At 41.4% G+C, this 24,391-nt stretch overlaps 1 protein-coding gene across 1 annotated transcript in view; it reads right to left on the bottom strand.

Moving 5' to 3' along the window:
- Window positions 1-1,305: 1,305 nt before the first annotated feature.
- The window catches only part of tefa (TEF transcription factor, PAR bZIP family member a), a 38,235-nt gene continuing 15,149 nt past the window's right edge, over window positions 1,306-24,391 (bottom strand). The window contains exons 2-4 of the mRNA XM_048617338.1: window positions 16,238-16,543; window positions 14,955-15,187; window positions 1,306-10,717 (exon numbers count right to left, since the gene is read on the bottom strand). Of these exons, the coding sequence (XP_048473295.1) occupies window positions 10,514-10,717; window positions 14,955-15,187; window positions 16,238-16,543 (743 nt within the window). The 3' untranslated portion in view covers window positions 1,306-10,513. The remainder of the gene's footprint in view (window positions 10,718-14,954; window positions 15,188-16,237; window positions 16,544-24,391) is intronic.

The raw sequence follows: 24,391 nt of genomic DNA, 5'->3' as shown, positions 1-24,391 counted from the left end.
GTCCTCCATGTGATTCCAGACCCACAGCAATGTAGTCAATTCTTAACTACCCTCAAAATAGGGAAGACTGAGGCATAGTGCTAATCCAGAGGTCCAGGCTAAAACCATGGGAACTTGGATGGAATCCCAGCATGGTATTTAAAGCATTTAAATACAGATGAAAAATCTGGATTATAGAGAGATAGACCATGAAACAATTACTGACTGTTAAAAACCTACCTGGTTCACTCCTGGTGCTTTAATTTCCTTTCCTTTCAGGAAGGCAATCTGCCCTCACTACTCAGTCTGAACTACATGGGACTCTAGGCCCACACTAATGTAGTACGGTCTTAACTGCACTCCTAAGTGGTCTACCCAGACACTCTGCTGACAAGGAGGAAGTTTACCACTGCCTTCCTACTGTCACTGAAGGATGAGCAGCAAAGCCTTTGAAGGGGTGGGGGGCAGGATTGTACTAACCAAAGACAGAGCAATACAGCAGTTGCTAGATTAAAAGAAAAAAGGGCAACTGCAGATTAATCTGGCCTTACAGTGAAGTTTCTGCATGATAGAGAAAAAAAAGCATCAGAAAAATGTCAGCAAACCCATTCATTTCGTAACACACTGACCCAGGTAAAAGCTCAGAGGCATTTGGCACTTCTACAAAATGGAGTCTGCAGTAAACGTCACACAATTAACCATTCTGCGCTTGGTTTTCAGGATTACAAAAAGGGGGTGCCCCTTCCAGCTTGGTGAGCTGGGAGACTGGATATTTCACTAGCCATGATCATTGTAGGTCATTCCAACATTAGGTAGCAGAATCTTCAGCGGGCAACAAAAAAAAAAAAAAAAACAGGAGCAACTCTGCTCAAAGCATGCCCCAATACATGATTGCAAACGCAGTGACACAGATACATCATCAATAAGCTGTTTCAATTGACAAACACCACCCACAGACACCAGAACAGCTCCAAATGAATGTAGCTATCAAAAGGAACCTTTTGAGAGCATCTTCCAAACACACACCCTCTTAAGTCAAGAGACAGAGGTCAGATGATGTACAGAACACCCAACTCCAAGCTATATACCATGCTGACGAGCAATTACAGTATTCCTCCACTGATGCAGTGTCAAAAATCTTGGGACACCGTGTTCTCTAACAGTACCATGGGTAATACATACAGTACTAAGGCTGCAGCAGTTCGAGGTGGCGGGTCACCAGTGTCTTCTCAAGGGCAATAAATAATCGGCCCACTCAGCAATCCAATGAATGACAAAAAATGAATATGCATTATGTTGTAATGCATGTGCAAAAAAAACTACAAATTGAGGTTTTAAAATCATTTATTGTCCTACAAAGAACAAACAGAATCAAAAATAGACTTTTTAAACTTTACACATTTAATAACAGCAAGAATGTACATTTTATACAGATAATGTTTCAGAGATAACAGGGTTTAAAATATACACATCATGCACTAGATCCAACAGTTTTCAAAACCAAGACATGGTTTTATTAAAAAAGTAACTACCCTCTCCCTCAGGGACCCCTCCCATCATCAAACCCTCCACATCAGAAAGAGTAGGGCCTCTTACTATCTACCACAGCCAGCCAGTGAGAGTTAACAAAACCTTGCCAGCCACCCCAATCTCCCACTGTCAAATTGGAACACAGCATTTGGATACTGTTACAAACTTTATCCTTGTGTTTTTAAGCTCAATCACACAAGTGCTGGGAATTGGTTGTCTGAAATGGAATGTTTTCTTAAGTCCAGGAGTAAAAGCTTGCAAGTTAGCGTGATGAAGAGGAAGCTCATGTCTAGTCGCATTCTGCCTCAGTATTAACTCACTGTTTACTCCACTGGCAGCCTATGCCTGTGACACACACCCACTCAAGAACCAAATTAATATCTCGGCCAGTGAGAAGGGTGCAGATTTGAACCCAGAAAGCAAAGGTGAAAAGGTCAGTTTCAGTAACCAATTCACCTAGTGACATGCTCTAGCCAAAATGCCACGTGAACTGCCAAGGACTTGTTTGGCAAACTCTCCATCCGCCTCTCAATCAAACAGTAACAAGAACCTGGAGAGAACATTTTGAACCAGACATCTGTTGTGAAAGGCCATGTTCAGCTTGAGCTTTCTTGTGAACTTCAGCTATAAACTGATAACCCTGATACACAAATATACTAACTTACAACTCCTTATGTTCAGACATACAACTCCTTAATCTCTTCTTCTCCTGAGCTTGCTCCCTTTGAGTTGACAGTTCAATAATTTATAGACTTCTCTCTCTTTGGAGACCATCAAAGCCATAGCTCAACCAAACCAGGATGGAGGAGTTGACTGTTCCATCCATTATAATGGATGGAGGAGCAGGCTCAATCGTCTTTGGCTTCAACTACATTTCCCTGCCCACTGCCCAAATCCCTAGAATCCCTGAGACACCAAAATCCTGTCTATCCCAGCCTTAAAGTTTCAACATTGGAGCATTCCCAACCGTCTGGCATAGAGAATTCTAAAGAATTACAACCCTGAGTACAGTAATTTCTCCTCTCCAGTTTGAAATGATAAGCCCCTTATCCTGAGCCCTTGTGTTTTAGGTTCCTCAACCAGCTGGAATAATCACTGATCAGCTACCTTGTCAAGCCCCTTCTGAAACTTCTATGTTTCCACAATATCTTTTTTAAACTCTAGACAGCAGCACATGTAACTGATACCATATCCACGTGATACTTTCTGGTGGGGTTCATTGGCGAGGGAGAGTGTAGAGGCAACCTGTTTGATTCTTTCCTTTCTTCAACCAAAGGATACAGAGGCCAGCTGTAGCTCCTTAGTTCATATCAACTGAATCAGTAGCTATATGTGCACCGTCCTGTCTCTCTAGACGGGTAGGCTTCTGTCTAAAACGCACAATCACCAGAGCTCAAGTTATGTGACTGAGATGCAGCTAAACCAATGAATCAATCAGGTTACCTGAGAAAAAAGTATATTTGAAACCCATTCTCATCACTAATCTATACAAATTGAAAAATTAATACTCTTTAAGCATCCGTTAGCTCTTAACATTGAATAACTAAAAAGAGACAGAGAACCATGTTGATTGTAACAAACAAACAGTGAAGAGACTCTGCTCGTCTGGCAGCAGCTGTGGAAAGAAGAGGAGCTGTTTCAAGTCCAGTATGACTCTTCTTCAGAACTGAGGTGTTACAAAGATGTCATCCTGGACTTGAAGCATTCACTTTGTTCCTCTCCACAGATGCTGCCAGAGAGGTTGAGTTTCTTCAGCACTTTGTTTCCAGTCTCCGCAGTACTTAGCTTTTATAACCATGGTGATTCTATTTTGCAACATCCCTGAAATAAAATGCTTTCTGTAATTAAGCTTTATATAATAGATGCATTTAGAATTTAATTACAAAGCAGTGGCAGTGCCAGAACACAGGTTCCACATACACAATATATGTTTTCTTAAACACATGGCATTTCATTCAAGCAAGCTGTTAAAGGTTGAGCAAAGAAAAACCCTCAACTAGGGATAGAGCAATGCATGACTACTGGTGCTTTTTAAAACATTAAATACAAATACATGGCTTAATCAGCTTCGCACGTCGCCAGGTTTATGGTGACCAATGGCAACTAGAGTCAGCAACTGGTCCAGACGTCCCTCCCCCAACACTTATTGATACCGTGACAACCTCAATACTACTGATATAGAGGCAGGAAGAATCTCTCACCTGATACACAAGACCACCTTTCATCTTCTGCGTACTCACTGAGCAATTGCGCAAAGTCAGCATTTTACAGCTCTAGATACATTTCTGGGAGATCTCCCTCTTTCTCTACAGCCGACAACTGTCCTTTAGTCATCCAAGCAGCCAAGGGTATGGGCAGGATTCCTTTTGTGGTGTGATGGCATCAACTCTAAGGCAAAGTTTTTGAAGGCTCCCTGTGAGCAGGATTGCCTACCTGAAGGCTTCACCAGAAAATATTCTGTTTCAAACCTTACCACCATCACTATCTTCCCACTCAACCTTGACCACAAAACATTCCCACCACCACAATCAACAGATCAGCACAGAACTCCCAGTGTGAAAGCAGGCCATTCAGCCCATCGAGTCCACACCAACCCTCCAAAGAGCACCCTACCCAGGCCCTACCCCCTTACTCTATCCCTGTAACCCTATATATCTCCATGGCTAACCCACCTGGACACTATGGGTTATTTAGCATGGCAAATCCACCAAACCTGTACATCTTTGGACTGTGGGAGGAAACCCACGCAGACACAGGGAGAACGTGGCAACTGTCTGTGGAGTTTGCAGAGGGTAGAATTGAACCCAGGTCCCTGGTGTTGTGAGGCACCGTGCCATCCACCACTTTAAAGTACATTTAAAATAAAACAAAAACAATTTTATTCTAATAAGCCTACGAATTTTCTCCAGGGTTTTGCTCTTGGCATTGTGCTGGAGGTTAAGTATCAACCCCTGGAAGACTGGAGAGATAGGAAGAGATGGACACAGAGGGAGAGACACAGCCACAGCAAAACAGCAAAAGCATGAGCAAGAGACAGAATACAACCCTACACAAGCATAAGGTAATGGCTAGACAATTATGTTGGTTCAATCGGGATCACAGTTGCAAAAGCTTTCAAAAAAGAAACAAGCTTCTTTTAAAAAAAAATTCAAGCTCTTCCGATTCGGATTGAGACACTCAATTTATGATTAGATTTCTGGCCATTCCAATATGAGCTTCAAGTCTCTCACCAGTATTAAATCATCCATATTCACTCACAATTCAACTTTTCTACGATAAACATGATGTAAGAATTTAATATGAAAACTTTGAATATAAAATTGGTTGCACTAAGGCATTTTCATTCTAGTGCAATTTAATGTGCAGCATGTAAGCCATTTACCTCAAGTGGCCTATGCCAATGGCTATGCTCTACTCAAGCCTTCTCCCCACCCAAGCAGCATATCCTCCAAGACAGTACAAACAAACACTCAGCAGGTCGGGCAGTAGCTGTACAGAGACAAAGATATTTCATGTTTCAGGATGATGACCTTTCAACAGACCTGGTAGGAGTAAGAGATGCAATGGCAAACAGAGGAAGCAGAACGGAAGTGATCTGAGATAGGGCAGGAGGAGGGAGATCAAATGACAAATAGGGATGTTGGTGCAAAGCAAAAACGAGATGGTAATGGGACAGGTAAAGGAAGATGACGGTTCGGAGATGATGATGTACATGCTGTCTGACAAAATGAAAACAGTAAGAATCATGAGAAATTGCTTAACTCAATACTCCACGACACCATGTTATAGTCCAACACGTTTATTTAAAAAAGCTTTCGGAGCCTCAGTCCTTCTTCATGTGTTAGTCTGAGACTCCGAAAACTTGTGATTTCTAATAAACCTGTTGGACTATAACCTGGTGTCGTGTGATTTCTGACCTTGTTCTAATGAAATTCAAGGTACAGCATTCTATATTTTGCTTGGACACTTTGCAGCCTCTGTACTCAGTATGGAGTTAAGCAATTTCTCATGATTCTTACTGTTTTCATTTTGTCAGACAGCATGTACATCATCTCCGAACCATCATCTTCCTTTACCTGTCCCATTACCATTTTGTTTTTACTTTGCACCAACATCCCTATTTGTCATTTGATCTCTCTCCTCCTACCCTATGTCAGATCACTTCCGTTCTGCTTCCTCTATTTGCTGGACTATAACCTGGTGTTGTGTGATTTCTGACCTTGTCTGCCCCAGTCCAACACTGGCACCTCCACTTCATCAGAACAGTACTGGAGGCTGAGGAGAGCAGTCAGAACAAGAATCCCTCACTGCAACCATCCTGCTTGCAACCCTGCTTCCTCACTTTTAGTGGGGGTGTGGGACAGCTAGTGGAATGGAGACAGAGAGAAGCTGGGCATGTGACAGGAGGCAGTAAGCAGTATGCCAAGCAAAGTGGCAAGTGTACAGCCGGAGAGGTAGCAAACATCACACATACATTGATTTCAGCAACGTACATATACCTGTGAGCCAAGCAGGTGCCAATTTCTCGTTCCAGACCTATACTGATGACGCCAATGGATGCCAACTTATTGACCTAGAGCAGTGGCTTAAGATACACTGGTGCAGAATCAGAACGGTCATGCTTGAGAGCCCGATCAACTATGACAAATGGAAATGCTTGGTTGGTAAATAGAGAAGTTATGGGTGTCATTAGAACAGGTGCAACAGAGACTGGGAAACCAGGAGATTGGTGTACAATCCTATGTGAGGTGGAATGGGAGGAAGTGTGGTCAAAAGTTGCTGAGAGAGTTAGTGGGTTTATGGTGAATAGCAGTCAATAGTTAAACCCACAGAAATGGAGACATGTTGAGGAAGGAAGGGAAGGAAAGGAAATGGAAAGGAAAAAAATGTCAAAGATGGACCACATGAAGGTAAGGGAAAGCAGAGACTGGTAGCAAAGTTGAAATAGTTTTTAGTTGGGAGCAGGAGGAGATGGGTCTGATATAATCAAGGTACTAGAAGACAGATGCATATGATGGTGGTTGGGGTGCTCGAGGTGGGTGGGACTGGAACAAATAATATTTCTTTTCCACATATCTATCACACATTCTACAAAGAGGCAGGCTAATTAGGACGTTTATAGTTTCTCATAGAAATACTGGATAGTAGAGGGGAGTACAGTAAATGGAGAAGTTATTCAATTCAAGAACAAAATCACCCAGGCAGAGACGACTGGTTGGACCATCGATGAAGGAAAAAGCAGCGAGACTGTAGCTTAGACACGGGACTAAAGTGTGGAGAGATTGGGCATCCGTGGTGAAGAGGAGAATGTTAGAATGGAGAAATGTTTACAATTGACAAGGACATCAGATGAGTCACGGATGAAGATGAGAAAAGGATGGATTGGAGATGAAGAGTTGATAAAAAAAAAAAAAAAAACCAGGTGACAACAGACTAAAACTATGGGTTTACTACGACAGGCCTGATTGCAGATCTTAAGAAGAAGGTAGAAGTTTGTTATTTGGGAAAACCAGGAGGTTGAAGGCTGTGGAGGGAAGATCTCCTGAGAAAATTAGGTCAGTCATAATCCTGGAAACAATGGCTTGATGTTTAAAGATGGGGTCACAGAGCAGTGGGAAGTCTCAGGATTGACGTTTTGCTTCAGCAAGGTTGATGTTGATTTGTACAACAATCGCACCACCCTAGTCAGCAGGTTTAATGACAAAATCAGGGCAGGACCAGAGAGAACAGAAGCTGCAGTTTCAGCGGGAGACAGGTTAGAATACGAGAGAGGAGCAGGGAATTGAGATGGTTGGTGTCACCACGGTGGTCTTCAATGAAGGGAGGACAAGGGGAAGAGGGAGGTGTCCAGGTGAAACAAGAATTGCAACGACCAGAGAAAGGACCTGTGGGGTGGGGATGGGATGGGAGTAATATGTAGCATAAAAGGCAGTGGGAGCTCTTGGCAAACAAACAATGTGGGCAGGAAAGTGAAACCACAAAAACTCTACCAAAGTGAATTCTACGTTCATAGAAGTCGGGTTGCAATGGAAGGATGCTATGTTGAGGCAGTGCTGTTTACTGTGGAGTAGATGTTGGAAATATGGTGAAAGGTGAGATTTGAAGGGAATAGGGACTCAAAGGACTACTGCTGAAGCTTGGATTCCTTCAGAAGTAAAAAGTAAAGAAGTCTCATTGAAGTGTCAGATGAGGTGAAGGATGAAATCAGAGGACAGTGCTGTGAGTTAGCCAGTGCTGCTGAAGAGAGAGGGGAAAGAACATCTATGTAGGAGTACATAGCATCAAGATTGGATCTCAGGATGTGGGTGAAAGCAGTGATTTAAGGAATTAATATCTTCGAATATCGAACTAGGTGAAATGTGAGGATGGAAATTCAGTTGGAATCCAAATGGAGTAAATCAAAGGTGGCTGCTGTTTGGTAGAAAACTGATCAAAAATGAGAAGGCAAACAAAAAGTGACAAAGGCGAGCAAGGTAAGAATGTGGAGGAGAAATCTTGTCAGAAATAAGGACAGAACTTTGTCCTGGAAAAACAAGTTGCATGATTAAATACTAAAAAAAAAAAAGCACATCCTTCTATCCCTTTCTCCCTCATGAGTTTATCTAGCATCTTCTTAAAGCCATCTATTCTTCTCACCCAACTACCCCTCTTGGCAGCAAGTCCCACATTCTAACCACTCTCCTCTTCCAAATTCTCTGTTGGATTTATTAGTGGCCATCTTATATTTATGACACCCTTTGAATTTCATAAACAGAAAAGGCTGTATGCAACTCTATCAAATACTTTCATGATTCTTAAAGGCTTTCCTCTACCTGGTCTTTTTAGAGAAAACAGCACAAAGTTATTCAGCCTTTCTGGGTAAGTTATAAAGTCAATTCCAGTATTATCCTGCAGAATTATTTCTTGCACCTTCTTCACTGCCTCTATATGATTATCAAATGGAGACCAGAAATGTGCAGTATTCCAAGATTTTAAACATTAGTTTAATATAACTTCCTACTTGTCACATTTACATGTTTCCATTGCAACCTGAACAATGGAAATACAATAAAATATACAACTTTAAAAATTGCAAATGTATTACATCTTTGTGCCCTGATCCAATTGTCCCTTGCCCTCTGCCCACGGTTCATTTAGGTTACGATTCTGTGCACAAGGCTGAGGGAGATCCATTAGTCACACCAATAATAGAACAATTTCTCTTTTTAACAAAGAGGAGTGTCATTGGAAAGTTACTCCATCCCAATGCTGGGTAATGCGAATGTTAAGATAAAAAGCCAAAGTTTAAAACCAATATCTCAAACAGAATTAAAATTGTACAGCTCCTGAACACTTCCTGCTGCCTGTGCACCGCCAAGTGCAACAGCATGCCCAAGAGAAAGGTTACTTCCCTTTGATGGTCAAGGGAGGAGATTTCATTCTGTGCAAGGCTAAGCTTTTTCTGTATTCTACATGATCACAATCATCATCTTTGTAAAGCTTTAACTGGCTTTTTTTAAAAGAGGGGTAGAAAGAAGCACATTGGATTCCAACCAGAAAGGAATGATTTTTAAAATAATGCACAGAATGAAAATGTGCTTGCAGCAGCAAATGTTGACCCCAGGTGGTATCAGCAAGTTTAAAAAGGTGACCCACACTGAAAGCAGCTCCGCAACCTGAAAAGGTTTAGAAATAGAATGCAGGGAAGAAAAGAGGGATAAGGATGTATAAATGATACAACACATCCCTCACCCAGCAACACAGAATACAAAAACTTTTTTTAAATTAAAAGTTCAGTTTCTCCTTGCTTATATCATTTGCCTCAACAGATTCTCGGTCCATTTCAGAGGGTAAGAAAAAAAATCTTGGTTGAATTATTCCAAGTTTCATGGATCACTTGAAATAAAAAGGGACAGGGTAAGATCTGTGCCACAGCTAGTTGCATACTATAACGAGCAGAATTTCCACTTCAAATCCCACACCTCTAAAATGAGCAAAATGAACACCATGTGAGAACTTGATGAGAAAAATAAAAATTAAAAGATGTACAACTTTCAATGAGTCTGCTGCTGTGACAATTGATTCAGCTCTCTGGTGTGAAGATCTCAATGTGCTTCCACACTTGTACTAGAATTATCTTTCTGAAGATATTTCTCTACCATTCATTCAGCTGGTGGGGATTTGAGGCCCATTAATAGTGCAAGTACGTTAGAATAAAAGACAAAGTGCCAGAGTCAGAAGGCAAGTGCCTACGCTTCTCTATGTTACAGTGGAAAAGCTCCTGGTCCAGAACTGCTTCTGCTAGCTTCAGAACTGTAAGGGTGCTGGCTGATTCCATACACATCTTACACAGATTGGGGGAAACCCCAATCTGTGTAGGGAAGAAAGTAAACTGGCACCACAGTCCAGGATAAAGTAAAAGGATTCCATTGAGCTGAAGTACATCAGTCCAAGGCAGATTTCTGGACACTAGGAGTGGGGGAATAGGGCAGGATTGTTACTGAATGGCACAGCAGGAGCAGCGGGCAGATTCCTACTGTGTTCTTAGTTTCTCTTTTGAAAGGGCATATTCCAACATTTAATGAGCATTTACGAGGTCATTGCCTAAGCTTCTACAGCATGAATGACATGAACGAAGCAGTTCAGTATTCCAAAGGATGAGTTTTGATGGCACCAGCTCTAGGCCAATTTAACATAATTCCTCCAAAAATCAAACCCTAATCTCCCCAGCAAGTGATTACTGTTTTGAACAGGCTGACCCAGATAGTCATCTAAATAGTAGCGAGATTTATTAATTATAATATAAAGATGGGAGAAAGGAGGATCAATACTTCATTAATATATTTGGATGTTCAAAATAAAAGCCATTCAATGTGATTTTCTTCAGGTGAGGGAGTGACTAAGAAGTTAGCTGTGCTCTTTTGAAAGTTACTGTCCCTTTAAAGAGAATTTTGTTTAAAAAAAAACAAACAAACAAACATTCTCCACTCTGACACCCCACACTCCCACCAGAACTGAGGGTCTCTTACTGAGGTCGGTATTTGGAGATGATACTCTTGTACCGTGCCACCTCCTTACGCAGCTGAACTACCTCCAGCCTCAAGGCTGAGTTTTCCTTCTCTAGGAAGGCTGCTCGCACTATGATCTGATTCTCCTTCAGTCTCCGGGCATCACGTGAACGTTTTGCTGCCACGTTGTTCTTCTTGCGTCTTGCCCAGTAGTGATCGTCCTTAAGGAGGGAAAACATATTAATGATACAGGCTCATATGACCCCAGGCCATTTCTCCAAATAATTGAAAAAAAACTTCTTTCCCTACTTAAATGCCAACTCCTTTTGATAATCCAAGATTTCACCAGCATATGGTTATTTTTTGGTGTCAAATCCAAAAGACAGTACACCAGCAGGTTTGATATTATATCAGTGTTACTTCTTAGAGAAGGAACAATATTGTTGTTGACAATGTCTGGCTGCATTAAGGTAGGTACAACTAGATGCAGACAGAAGCTGTGGTTGTTCGGTTTGGAGTTGCACACTTTCAATGAGTAACTCCGCAAATAAATATAACAATGCATAAATTTTTAATAAATACAAAAACGATATCTTTGAAGGGCATAGGGGAAATTCTAGTTGGGACAGCAAAGGTCACTGGATGGCAAACTAGGAACAAAACCCCCAGCTGATTCCCCCAGCCCTGGGGTACTAAGCCAGTGGCATCCTCCCAACTGCTAACCTGGGTGATAAAAGAAGTGCATTGATAGAATGCCATATGCTACTGTGGCTCATTGGACAGACACAGTAACAGACAGCAAGATTCCAGAGTCAGTTCCAGGTCTGTTTAGAGTTTCTTGGTACTTGATTGCAGCTAACCTCAGTATCCCTGTAGGCCACTCAGCCCTTTGAGCCTGCTCCACCATGGCTGATCTGATTTTAACTTCAACTTTACATTTCTGCATTTCGTTGACAATCTTTCATCCCTTTGGTGATTAAGAAACTATCTACTGCCTTAAAAATATTTAAATGTTCTGCATCCAGTGCCTTTTCAGGAAGGGAATTCTAAAGACTCAACTCTCAAAAAAATGGTTCTTCATCTTTGGTTTAAATGCATGCCCCTTATTTTTAAACTACAGCCCCCAGTTCTAGATTCTCCCCCAAGAAGAAACATCCTTTCAACATCCACCCAGTCAAGTTCCCTCAGGATCTTACATGCTTTCAATTCAGTCACTCTTCTAAACTCCAGAGGATACTGGCCTAACCTGTCTAACCTTTCCTCATAAGGCGATCTGCTCATTCCTGGTCTAGTAAACCTTCTCTGAACCACTTCCAACATTAACATCCTTCCATAGATACAGTGACCAGCAATGTACACAGTACTCCAGATGAGATCTCATCAATACCCTGCACAACTGAAGCACAACTTTATTTTCTTGTATTCTCTTGCAATTATCTCTGTCTATAAATTCTGTGCCTGTGCACTTTCCTCCACTTCACCTGATGAAAGCTTGTGATTTCAAAAAACCTGTTGGACTATAACCTGGCGTTGTTTGACTTTTGACTTTTTTTGCATTCAATTTCCCCTTTCAATAAACCATAACATTCTATTAGCTTTCATGAATGATTATTTGCTGTACCTACACACTACCTTTGACAGTCATGCACTAAGAGTCCCATGTCTTTGCATTTCAGAGCTCTACAACTTCTCACCATTTACATAATATGCTTTTGTTTAATTCTCTGCCATAATGAACAATTTTACACTTTCCCAGTGTACTCCATTTGCCAAATCTTTGCCAACTTCTCCCTCCAACTCCTGGTCGGCCAGCCCGCAAAATGCTCTCACACAGTATGGTCATTCGAGGAAGGTGCTGCTCAACTGCTGGGATGAGCACAAAAGCTTTGTTACAGTGTCAGTAGTATTGACAGATTAAGCTGGACCAGTCAGAGTCATACAGCATGGAAACAGACCTTTCAGTCCAACTTGTCCATGCCAACCAAGTTTCCCAAACTAAACTACCTGCTTTTCGCCCAAATCCCTCTAAAACCTTTCCTACTAATGTATCTGTCCAAATCTCTTTTAAAATGCTGCAACTGTATCTGCATCTACCACTTCCTCGGGCAGTTCATTCCACATGAAGAATCAACCTGTGAGAGAAAAAATTACCTTTCATGTCTTTTCTCCTTTTACCTTAAAAATATGCCCCTTGGTTTTGAAATCCCCCAATCCTAGGGAAAAGAACTTGGCCATTCATGTTACCTATGCCCTTCATGATTTCATAAACCTTGAAGGTCACCCCTCAGCCTCCTGTGCTCCTGTGACAGAAATCCTAGCTTTTCCTTACAACGCAAACCCTCCAGACCCGGCAACATCCTAGTAAATCTCCTCTGAACCCTCTCCAATTTAATAATATCCTTCCTATAGCAGGGTGACCAAACTGTACACAGTACTCCAAAAGTGGCCTCACCAACGTCCTGTACAACCTCAACACGATGTCCCAACTCATATACTCAATAGTCTGAGCAATGAAGGCATGCATTTTTAACCACCTGTCTACCTGTGATGTAATTTTGAAAGAACCATGTACCTAAACCCCTAGGTCTCTGTTCGACAACACTACCCAGGGCCCTACCATTAACTGTGCAAGTCCTGCCTTTGTTCATTTTACAAAAAATGCATTACCTCACACTTATCCAAATTAAACTCCATCAGCCACTCCTCAGCACTTTGGCCCAAATGATCACAATCCTTTTATAATTTTAGGTAACATTCTTCACTGTCAACTATACTGCCAATTTTGTTATCCGCAAACTTACTAACCATGCCTCCTAAATTATCATCTAAATTGTTTATATAATTGACAAACAACAGTGGACCCAGCACTGATTCCTGTGGAACACCGCTTGTCACAGGCCTCCAGTCTGAACATCAAGCCTCCACCAGCACTTGGAACAAGATACATTTTACTTGAATGCTACTGCAGATTTTGATGCAAGACCCAATGTCAATTCTGAAACTCTTACAACCATGTTGCTTCATGCATCTCCAAGCTTCATGATTCTTACAATTCAGGGGTGTACATTTATTCAGACCAAGTCCCTACTAATCAATGAAGGTGGACTCAAGTATATGGGTCGTTGCCAAGAACTTGCTAAGTAAGCTTCCCTTCTTTGCAGTCTCAGTCTCCAACAGTGGTCAGCTTGATACAGAATTGAACACCATTCTTTTAACCAAATAAGAAGGGACTTGGGAATATTAAAATTTGAATCCAACAATATGCATGGGGTAAGAGGAGCAAGGACAGCAATAAGTCATTATACCTTTGAGGCATTAGTGAGAAAACGATGAAAACAGCAACCCATTCCCATTAAGATCTCACAAATTGAACAGGATGATTGATAAATTAATGAGTGTTAACTGAGAGACAGAATAAATCCCTTTGAGTCATGCCCTAGTTAACAGGCAGTTCGCACCTCATCTATAAAGAAGCATCTCTAACAATGTAGCACTGAGTTAATTGTTTGCTGGAGTGATATATACGCGGTCAGTGCAGGACTTTGGGGAAAGAGTGGGATAGAAACACTAATTGCACAGCTCTTGCAAAGTGTTGGCATAGACAAGTTCAGCAACCTCTTTCTGAGCTGTATCAACAATTCGAGAAGACTGAAACAGATTGTGCTGCTGATTTCACCAGAATTTCCCTTCCCAATTTTCTCAACCACCTTTCCTGAAAGTACTGCTTCACAGATGCTTGCTACACTCCAGTAGCTCACCAAAGGGGCCTACCAGATCTACATTGTTTCTCCAGCCCTTTCTGATTTATTTCAAATATCCAGCATCCCAGTATTTCATTTATGTAGGACTTGTTAAAACTGCACTGGCCTTACACTGGATCTGATCCTATTTGCAACCAATATTCACTGACTGGGGTGGAGGGGGAAGTGAGTGAATAAAGCAGCATCTCGTCTGCTCACTAATTCCTCTTCGGTATATAGTGATCAAGTTCAAACAAAGGCTCTTGCACATTCTTCCTAAACAAGATCAAATAATTCAGCACACAGCAGTGATCAAACTGTTACTCTGCTCCTCTCAGCAACCACTGAACAAACCTGCCTCACGATCATGGAGAAGAATGCTCTACTTGGGATCAACTTGTGGTTTCTGAAATAACTCCATGAAGGCTGGTATCCTGTCACCAAGTCACCCTTTATTTACAGGTGCATAGTATTATACACTAGCACAGAACCCCTGACACTAGTTTATATTTGTCATCCAGAACTTTCTGATTGAACCAGGTTAACAGCCCCAATCAGGGAACTTGTATTCTATGAGGTCCACCTGGTTATCCCTACCGTTTCCAGGAGATCAACTTGTAAAGAAAAATGGATACTAGGTCTTGAGTAAGAACAGCAGAATGCAAGCCTTGCAGAGTTTTAGTTTAGGGAAGTGCCAGAGAGCTTGCTGAACAGATACCTTTTGATCAGGTGATACATAGATCTTTTTTGCTTTTTTAATCATCGGCTGTGGTTTGAGTTCCTCATCACTGAACTTGTGCTTCCGCGGATTAAAGAGTTCTCCTCCTGGAACACTTGAGAGTGCCAGGTCAGTAGGGTCAGGTTCAAAATTCACCAGAACATCAACTTCTTCCAGGTCAGACTTTGGAATATTCCGTTCGGATTTCTTCCCATCCGTTTCTAGAATGAGAGCTAGATCCAATTTTAAAAAATAAGCAATGAGTTATGAGCTTATAAATTACCTGCTTCTCATCCATTTTATATTCGATTGATCTTAAACCAGCATCCGAAGAACATTTTCGGTAGCTGAATGCTACTTATTACGACAACACCCATGACTGTTCATGTGCATCATAAGTTCAACTGATCAAAACACAAATTAGTCATCAATTAGCTAGTTCAGATTAATTTAAAATTAACTGTTGGTTAGCACCCTGCTCAGTACACAGCTGATTCAAGCCAATGCTGTGGTTAGTTGCAAAAATTGCACTGATTCATGATGGTGGTCATATAGGATTTCACTGAAAGAAACATTACCCTTAAAATAGGGGAAAAAAAAGACAGAGCCATGTTTTAGTTAGTTGCATCTGACAGTGGATATGCAAACAGCAACAGACCTGTTTGTGGCTGCCTACGAGGAAGGGGAGAGACTTATTTAAGAAATACAATACTTAATGTCCTTCTCTGTAATGAGGATTTATGGTTTGATTTTAAACAAGTCTTTTAGGGCATTAAAAAGGTCAACAGCAAAGTCAGAACTAATTCAGGTCATTGCTGAAGGCGCGGATAGCTGAACACCATAATCCACAGCGAACAGTGTGGCACTCCTTTCACCTTTGAACTTGACTCACCTCTCTCCTTCCTGCTGTTCACCACACCTGAACCTGCAAGCTTGGGCAACTGGTGCAGACAAATCACTTTAGTGAAGCTTACTTACCCTTCTGCATCTCAGTAATACATTCCTACAAATACTAGCTGGATTAACTTCCTCATTCCCTGTGGCTTGCAGGAAAATTGCTAATGTTGCAATGGGGGGGGGGGGGGATATGGTCTCACCACCTAGGAACAGGGTCACCAGGAGACAAATACGTTATACATTCAACCTTCACGTTCCAATAGATTGAGGAGAGATTTTCCTCCTATTGGTCCAGTTTTAATTTAAACCCAAGTCTGGAGATAGATCATCGAGATCAAGCTATGAAAAACAATTTAATCAAAAGGATCCCTTTGGTTAGGACTCACCATCACTCTCCACTTTAGAATGAATTGGAGATCCAGAAGATGACAACGTAGGAGATGATACTCTCTCTTCCAGCTCCGCCACTGGCAAGAGACCATCATGCAATTCTTCCTGCAGTTCAAACTGGTTTGAGCCATCCGGAATGCCATTTTCCAAGAGGAATTCATCCAGATCCATGTACTCAAGGTGGAAGGTCTCACCGTCATAGGGAATAGTCTTATCCCAGATGGTTGGCATGAGGGAGGCAGAAGCAGCTGTGGTGCTGCTGGCTGCTTCATCCACATTCTTCTCTTTGCCCTCGTCCTTACCTAAAGTGGGAAATCAAAACAGGTTTTTTTTAAGCTTGTTAATTGCTGACAATGTTTCACTTGGGTGGAAAACATTAACCTTTATCTATTGGCAGAAAGTATTTTAGATAAAAATATTTAATCAACTGCTTCTTACCCTGTCTTCTCTTCTTGCAAAGTGTCCCCCACTTGCCTCAAACACAATTAACAAAAATCTTGATTAACTGATCCCATCCTTAAACAACAGTGAGTCATAATATGATAATGTTTCCAATGTTAAAATCAACTCGATACATCTCTAGGACTCTGCTGATCTGCAGGTGACTCAGTATCCAAAACTATCAGGATAGCTTACAGTCAGTTTCATCATCAACGATTTTCCCCACGTTGTCTTGTGAGACAGTAAGAACGAGAGAGAATAGTGACACCAATCAATAAACTGGTAGGGAGAGATGGTGGAGCTAGGCCTGTGGTTCCAGCAGTATCCAGTTATGATCAACATAGGCTATGCTCGCCTCCATTCTGGCTAAGCCTCATACCACAATGCACAACATTCCAGAGTTTATTGTGGGGCCAGTGTCCAGGTCAGTCTATCACAATAAGGGGCTTGGCCATTCAGGATGGAGAAACCTCCTCAGAAGGTAAGGTTTGAAACAGTGAACATTTTCTACCCTGTGGAGCTGCAGATGCATTATCAGCACTTCTATTAAAGTCAGAGACTGAGATTTTGGATTCCAAGGAAGGAGATAAGGCAGAATGCATTCTGAAGTACGTAATCAGCAATGATGTTACTGAATCACACACTTTCCCAAGTGGGACATAACAAAGGCAGAGGGGTTAAGAGATGGGATCCAGAACAAAAGGACCACAGCTGCCAAAATGGACTGATAAGAGTCAGGGATGTGCAAAATTAAGTCAGAATAACCAAAGAAGAAGAAGAAATCTTTCACTGTCTTTCTCATATTTACAGTACTTACTCTTCCCTTTTACCCATCAATTTTCACCCTTTCTTCCCTAAAGCCATTTGTTCCGTCAGAGGGGTAGCTCTATGGAGACAATGGCTGTCCAGCTTCATTCTATTACTTACAATCGGCATATCTACTTTAATGGCAGACAGCTAATAGCTATCCAAAAACAAGACTTTCCAGTTCAAGAGACTGGGGAGGAGCAGGAAACATTAGAGGTATTGTATTTACTTGCAACTTATTACGCTCCTTTCCTTTCCAATGTTCTTCCCTAGAGCACAGTAGGAAGAGATGTTGAAACAGTTCTTTTGTGGCCAAACAACAGCGAGAAATCAGGAACATGCTGTAAATTTATGAGGGTGTCGATTCTGCCTTCAGGCGCTGAACTAATTCCTGGCTAGGGCACAGATCATATTATACAGACATCTAGACTTTGTGGATAATACTTGGCCCCATGTGGCCTCATTGACGGAGGCTTCTATCACCTTTTTAGATGGGAGGAAAAAAAAAGAGCAAAACCCAGATTGCAGGGTCAGACAGGAATTATTTGGAGTGTTTTTTCACTTTTAGACCCAGGATGATTTGGCTGTGGGGCCGTTGGGAAATTATTTGGTCACAATGCTCCTGCATCTATGAGGTGAGCGACAGATTTGACAGCCCAGCACTCTTTCCCGAGCTGCCAATAAATTCAAGTGAGGAGCTGCTGCCATTTCATTTCCCATTCCGGAAATGTAGCAGCTGCAAGGAGCCCAGCTCTCAATCTAGAACTGAAGCTGCTAATTGTGGTCAGTCAGGATTACTATTAGACCCCACTGAGCATTTCACTACACAGCCACGTGGAACCTATAGGCAGGATTTACGGACTTCCAAACAATCCCTGTCTTGATAACAGTTGGTGCAGAGGCTTCTGAAATATAAACCAGAAATTGTTACAAATAATTGTTTTCTCCTCCACCTTCTCTGCTGGCTTCTTTAGGAGTCTTCCTCCCACCACCACCTAACCCTGCTATCAGAGTAAATTTCACAAAAAGAAACCCAAGCCTTGATCCCATCCTACTTTGTTTGCTGTCTTTAGCTTGGCTTAAGAGATGACGTCCTTTGGCACTAAACATCAAGTCAGGACACCCTGAATGGTAAGACCCAAATAAGGTTGAGACACTGACTCTACAGATTGACTATCAAGTGACGTCCATTGCAATTGCACATTGGGACTAAAGTCTAAGGGTGGTCTCTAGGTGAGATGGGAACAATAATATCCAGGGCAGTGAGACTACAACTGGTTCTATTGATGGGGAACTTCAGTTACTTGGATGAATTGAAGAAGTTGGAATTGCTTTCCCTGGAGAAGAGAAGGTTGACAGGAGATTTGAGAGCTGTTGACAGAGTGGATGGAGCTAAACTGTGCCCATTGATGGATGGATCAAGAAGCAGAGATTGAAGGCATTTGTAAAAGAAGCAATGGCACCAAGAGGAAAGACCCTTTTTATGCAAAAAAAAGTGTTTAGGATCTGGAACATACATAGAATAGAATCCCTACAGTGGAAGCAGGCCATTCAGCCCATCAAGTCCACACTGACCCTCTGAAGGGCATACCACCCAGACCCACTTCCCCACTCTACCCCTGTAACCCTGTATTTCCCCTGGCTTACCCACTTAACCTCCTCCATCCCTGGGCACTATGGGCAATGTAGCATGGCCAATCCACCCAACCTACACACCTTTGGACTATGGGAGGAAACTGGAGCACCAGGAGAAAACCCACGCAGACAAAGGGAGAACATGCAAATTCCACACAGATTGTCATCCCAGCGTGAAATTGAACCCGGGACCCTGGCTCTGTGAAGCAGCAGTGCTAACCACTGAGCCACCATGCTATACAGCCTGAAATGGTGGTAGTGGAGATTTAATTCAAGCATTCTCAAAAAAATGGGATTGTATCAAAAAAGAAAAATGTAAGGGCTAGAAGGAAAGGTAGGGGTACTAGGACCAGGTTAAATAATCTTGCACAGCGCCATAACGCTTCCCTTCTGTGCTGTATTCATTCGATGGTTTGAGATATTAGCCATAAATGGATAGTTTGCATTTGTGATGTGGTTCATTATAATTTTAATTCATAAACCTTGTCTGATTTTATGATCTTAATATTTGCACTAAATAAGAATGGGAACTTAGCACTTAACTGTTGTTCAAAAGGTTTATCATGAAACATTGTTTTTTGCCCACTGCTGAATGCTTTAGTTCCATAACCATCATTTCGAGGCTAGTATCAATTCCAACATTGGGGCTCAGGATTGTGAAGGAATAATGGATATTTTCCCCGAATTGGTCTCAAGAGATCTATGTGGTTTCAGACATCTTCTAGGAAAGCTCATGGTTTCAAGTGGGATGGAGATTGTATATACTATGATAAAAAATGCACCATGTTTGTGTGCAACAGGTTGGATGGCCTAAAAGCTTCTCGACATCGAGTTCTGAAGTTAACCAGCAAATTCCATTGAACAAAATTGTACCATGGCATCCAGAAGTAATTCAGGGCCCCTTTGTTAAGTCATACATTATGTACGGTTTCAATACAAGACATTGGCTTTGGATAAGAACCTAATAACGGCTGCTTTCACAATGTGCGCAGAGATCAAGACAAATATCTGAATGGAAACAAACTGAAAGCAATCTGGTCCAACACTAAGTGACAGATAGGAAGAGACCCTCTGATCCACCCAACTGTCACAGGAAGTCATGTTGTTTTCATAGGTTTCATGATATATATGCACATTTCTCTCACTCCCAAAACCACATCTGAATAAATAAAAACATTAAAATTCGGTCAAATTTTGGGGTGAGAAAGGAGAAATTTGGGAAATTCCTCTCCAACCCATTCAACAATGGTGGTCAAAACTAGTCCAGATCACCACTCTGGCCTCAAATTCCCCGCAGTACCAACTTTTTGTCAGAAGTAATCTCCACCCCAGCTTTCAATCAACAGAAAAAATGCTGTCTTCCTGCTCTCTTGATTTGTTGCTCAATTATTTCAAATAATGATTGCCAACACAAATCCTTTAGCGTGTTATTTTGCACAAACAAGAACTAAGTTAAAAGCCAGGAGCAAATTCCTCAATGTTTGTGCTGCTTTCCACTGCAGACACTGCTTTGAGCATCAACAGCTTTACAGCCTTTCCGGATACACTGATAAAAATCAAGACCAAACCTGGAATATTCTTGGTCAGTATCACATTGAGTCTACCACTCAAGCAATAAACTCCATGCTCTAGAATTTCTTGGCGAGGTCATGACTGAAGAGAAAGAGAAGTTTGTGATGAGCTTACCCGTACCACATTACCAGTCCACATTAAAATATGTCCGTCTTTAGGGTCATGTCCAAGCTTCAGAGTAAATTAACTTAATTACATTCTGTGGGGGTACTACCAGAACATTTACAATATAGAATCTGCACTCAGTACTCAGGACTACAGTGCCAATTCTACACTATGCTGCCTCTCCATATTACTGCAACCATAGCCAAAAATCTCAGGAAAGAGCTATTCACTGAGCTGCAGCTGATCTTAGGTCTGGGACAAATGACAAAAATTTTATTTGAAGCAGGTTGTATGCAGCACTTTGAAAAGAGAAGGATTTAAAGAGAGAATTCCAGAACTGAAGGCATGGTCACTAATGGTGGAGTAGTTAAAACTGGAGATTGTCAAGGAGTCAGAGTTAAAAGGAGTGCAAATATCTTGGAGGAGGTTTGAGGAATGAGAGGCCATGCAGCAATTTAAAAATAAGAATGGGAATTCAAAACTGAACTAGTTTGGTTGTGCTGCGGGGGAGGGAGGGGACATTGAAAAGAGACCCTGGCTCATGTTTCTAAAAGTCAAATCTCTGAAAATCACCCACTCCCCATTTCCTGAAGGGGATCAAGCTAACTCTAGGAGACACCAGAGCCAATCCTCTAGGACAGTGTAACTGTCCATGGGATAAAGAAGGGGGAGAAAGTGAGGAATTAATTCACAATTATTAATGCACAGTGTAATAATCACCATCATTAAACTACTCTTTTTCATCTTTCAATTTGTGTAAGATCACAAAAAAACCTGAACGGTCCATTCTGGCCATCAGTCCTCACATTTAGCTCTTTTGCCAAAAGCTCTCAACACAGCGAGAGTCATGATAATACAGTATCTTCGGTGGTTAAGACATTCCAGATGTTCAACCTCTGCAGATAGAAGCAATGCATTAATTACCCATTTAAGTTCTCCAAATTTCAATGCATTGCCCTTTGTCCTAGGACGTGTCAATTCTCAGTGTCTCTCTTGTATCCAGGTTTTCCCAAGAGATCTTTAAGATACCTGGTTTGCACAGCAGTTAATCAGACAGTGCAGTCACAACATCCTCAAACAGCCTTGCCCCACACAATAGCAGAAGAAACAGGGACAAGAGCAAATTTACACAGCCTGTCAAGCCTGCTCCACTATTTAGTACAATCTTGGCTGATCTCCAGTTTCAGTTCCACTTTTGTGCCTGCTCCCTATATTCCTCCATTCCCTGATATACCAAACATCTGTCCATCTCAGCTTCTAAATGTTTTCAATGATGTAACAACCACAACATTCTGAGGGTAGAGAATTTCAAAGATTTACAAATGTTCTTCACCTTTCATTATGAGTGAAGAAAGGTGCCCCAATTTCAGTCCTGAACCAATCAGCCCCTCACACTGAGCCTTGTTTTAGATTCCAGGGGATACAATCTCTCAACATCTACTTTATTAATTCCCTCCAGAATTCTGAATGAGATCACCTCTCATTCTTCTATAGTCAGAGAATATATACCCAATTTACTCAGACTGCAAAATCATATAGCCACATTATCTAAAAGATTACCCTTTGCACATCCAATGGGGATCAAGGGTTCTGTGTACACATTGTTACCTCTGAAGCTTTTACTCCCAATCAATCACCCAAGCAATCAGATATACAACTTTGAGTATTCATAAATAAAAATTCAATACAGCCTCAAAACTAGAGAATGGAAAAGAACTGGTGTTCCTTACATGGCTCAGATCCTCAATGAAGCATTGTAAATTATGAAATTTACATATACTCCAGTATTTGTAATGTAGGAATGGTGTATTCATTTGTTACTTGCGTTTTAATTTGACATTACCCTTCTTTTAATACCCTGTTGGTCATTTTCCTGTTACCTGCAGAATTTGTTTGGCTATTTTTGTTATCTGGTTGTTCATATTTGCATGTTTTTAACCTCAACATTCAAGCTATGAATTTTTCAGTGCAAGTCGGTCTGCAATTCTGCCTTCAGCTGTGAATGTGTTTCTTGAATGGAATATCATTATGATCATTATTTCAGTCTTACTTTGAGCTATAATGCTGGATTGGAAAATATTCTTCTGTCTAATCTTTCTTTGTTTAGTTTTTAGTTAAAATGCCAGTATGAAGGAAATAATTATTGTCACTGGGGTGATGGGACGAGGTAGATGGGTAGATGGGGGCAGGCAGTAGAAATGAAGTTTACTACAGAAATTACAGGATGGGGCCTGCATTGTTAATCCTACCACAAAATATATGATTCACTAACCACCTCTAACCTCGATTTCCTATATTTTAGAACTCAGTTAGTTTTGAACAGTATATTTAGTTTGTTTCTCCACTTCCACTCCCAGTAATTTCTTTTTCCCAAACATATTGTACCGTGCCTTGAACTAAAAACAGCCAAGGGATTTCTTTTTCTTTTGGGAGGGGATGGAGAGAAGTGACCAGATCCAAAGTTTAATGCTTTGTCTCTCTCCACAGATGTTGCCTGGCCCATTGGGTGCTTCTGGGATTTTTTTTTACTTTGCAAATGATTTTGGTTTGAGAACATGTAGTGCATGGTGGAGGCTCTTGTGATGCAGTGATTGTTCCCTACTTCCGAACAGGAGGCCTGGGTTCAAGTCTCACCACCTCCAGAAGTGCATAATAATATTTTTGAACAGGTTAATTAGAAAGTATCTATAGAAAACATCTCCGAAAAATTCACCCTGCAGTGTCAATAATTACACAAGACAAATTTGTTTCACACAGCCTCCTTCTGAAATCTCATTTTGCAGCCTCTGCTCAACTCCCTGACTCTGCTGAATAGTCAAGTGCTGTTCAACTACTGGAAGCATCGGGGCCTGTTCACGATGTCCCAACATCCATAAATACATACTTGGGAACAACTCACCCAAAAGCAATCAGATTTAGAGTCCAGGCTTCAATGCACATGAAAAGTTTTTAAAAATGCATGATTGCCAAAAAAAAAAACCCTAAAATTAAAAATTCCAAATGCTTCAGTAAGGAATAGGATGGAAGCCACTTGTACATACATAAGTCTTGAATCTAGATACAAACCCAACACGATTCTGTCATTATGCACATAAGCAGTATGTGAACTAGAGGGAGGTTTGTAGGACGTTCCCCAGAGGTTGGTTTTAGGACCCTTGCTTTTTCTGGTGTATGTTAACCATCTGGATCTAGGTGCAGAGGGGACAATTTCAAAGTTGGCAGATGACTTTAAATTTGGAAGAAGTGCAAACTGAAGAGGACAGTGTGGAACTCCCAAAGGACATTGACAATTTGGTAGGGTGGACGGATGGGTGGGTAAAAGATGAGATTCTATGCAGAGAAGTAACAGATGATGCACTATGGTTCAAAGACTATTGAAAGGCAATATAAAACAAGGGGTGCATTCTAAATGTGGCACAGGAGTACAGGGACCTGCACTGATATCACTGAAGGTGACCAGACAGATAAAGAGTGCAACTAAAGCATTCAGTATTCTCAGGTGTATTAATAGGGACAGAGCTCAAGATCAAAGGGGTGAAGCTGAACTTGCACAAGACAATTTTAGACATCAGCTGAACATTGCATACAAT

The sequence above is a fragment of the Rhincodon typus genome, chromosome 37, assembly GCF_021869965.1.
Source record: "Rhincodon typus isolate 14 chromosome 37, sRhiTyp1.1, whole genome shotgun sequence".
Lineage (NCBI taxonomy): Eukaryota > Metazoa > Chordata > Chondrichthyes > Orectolobiformes > Rhincodontidae > Rhincodon > Rhincodon typus.
Note: the sequence above shows the minus strand (reverse complement) of the source record. Positions and strands in the feature narration are given on the sequence as shown.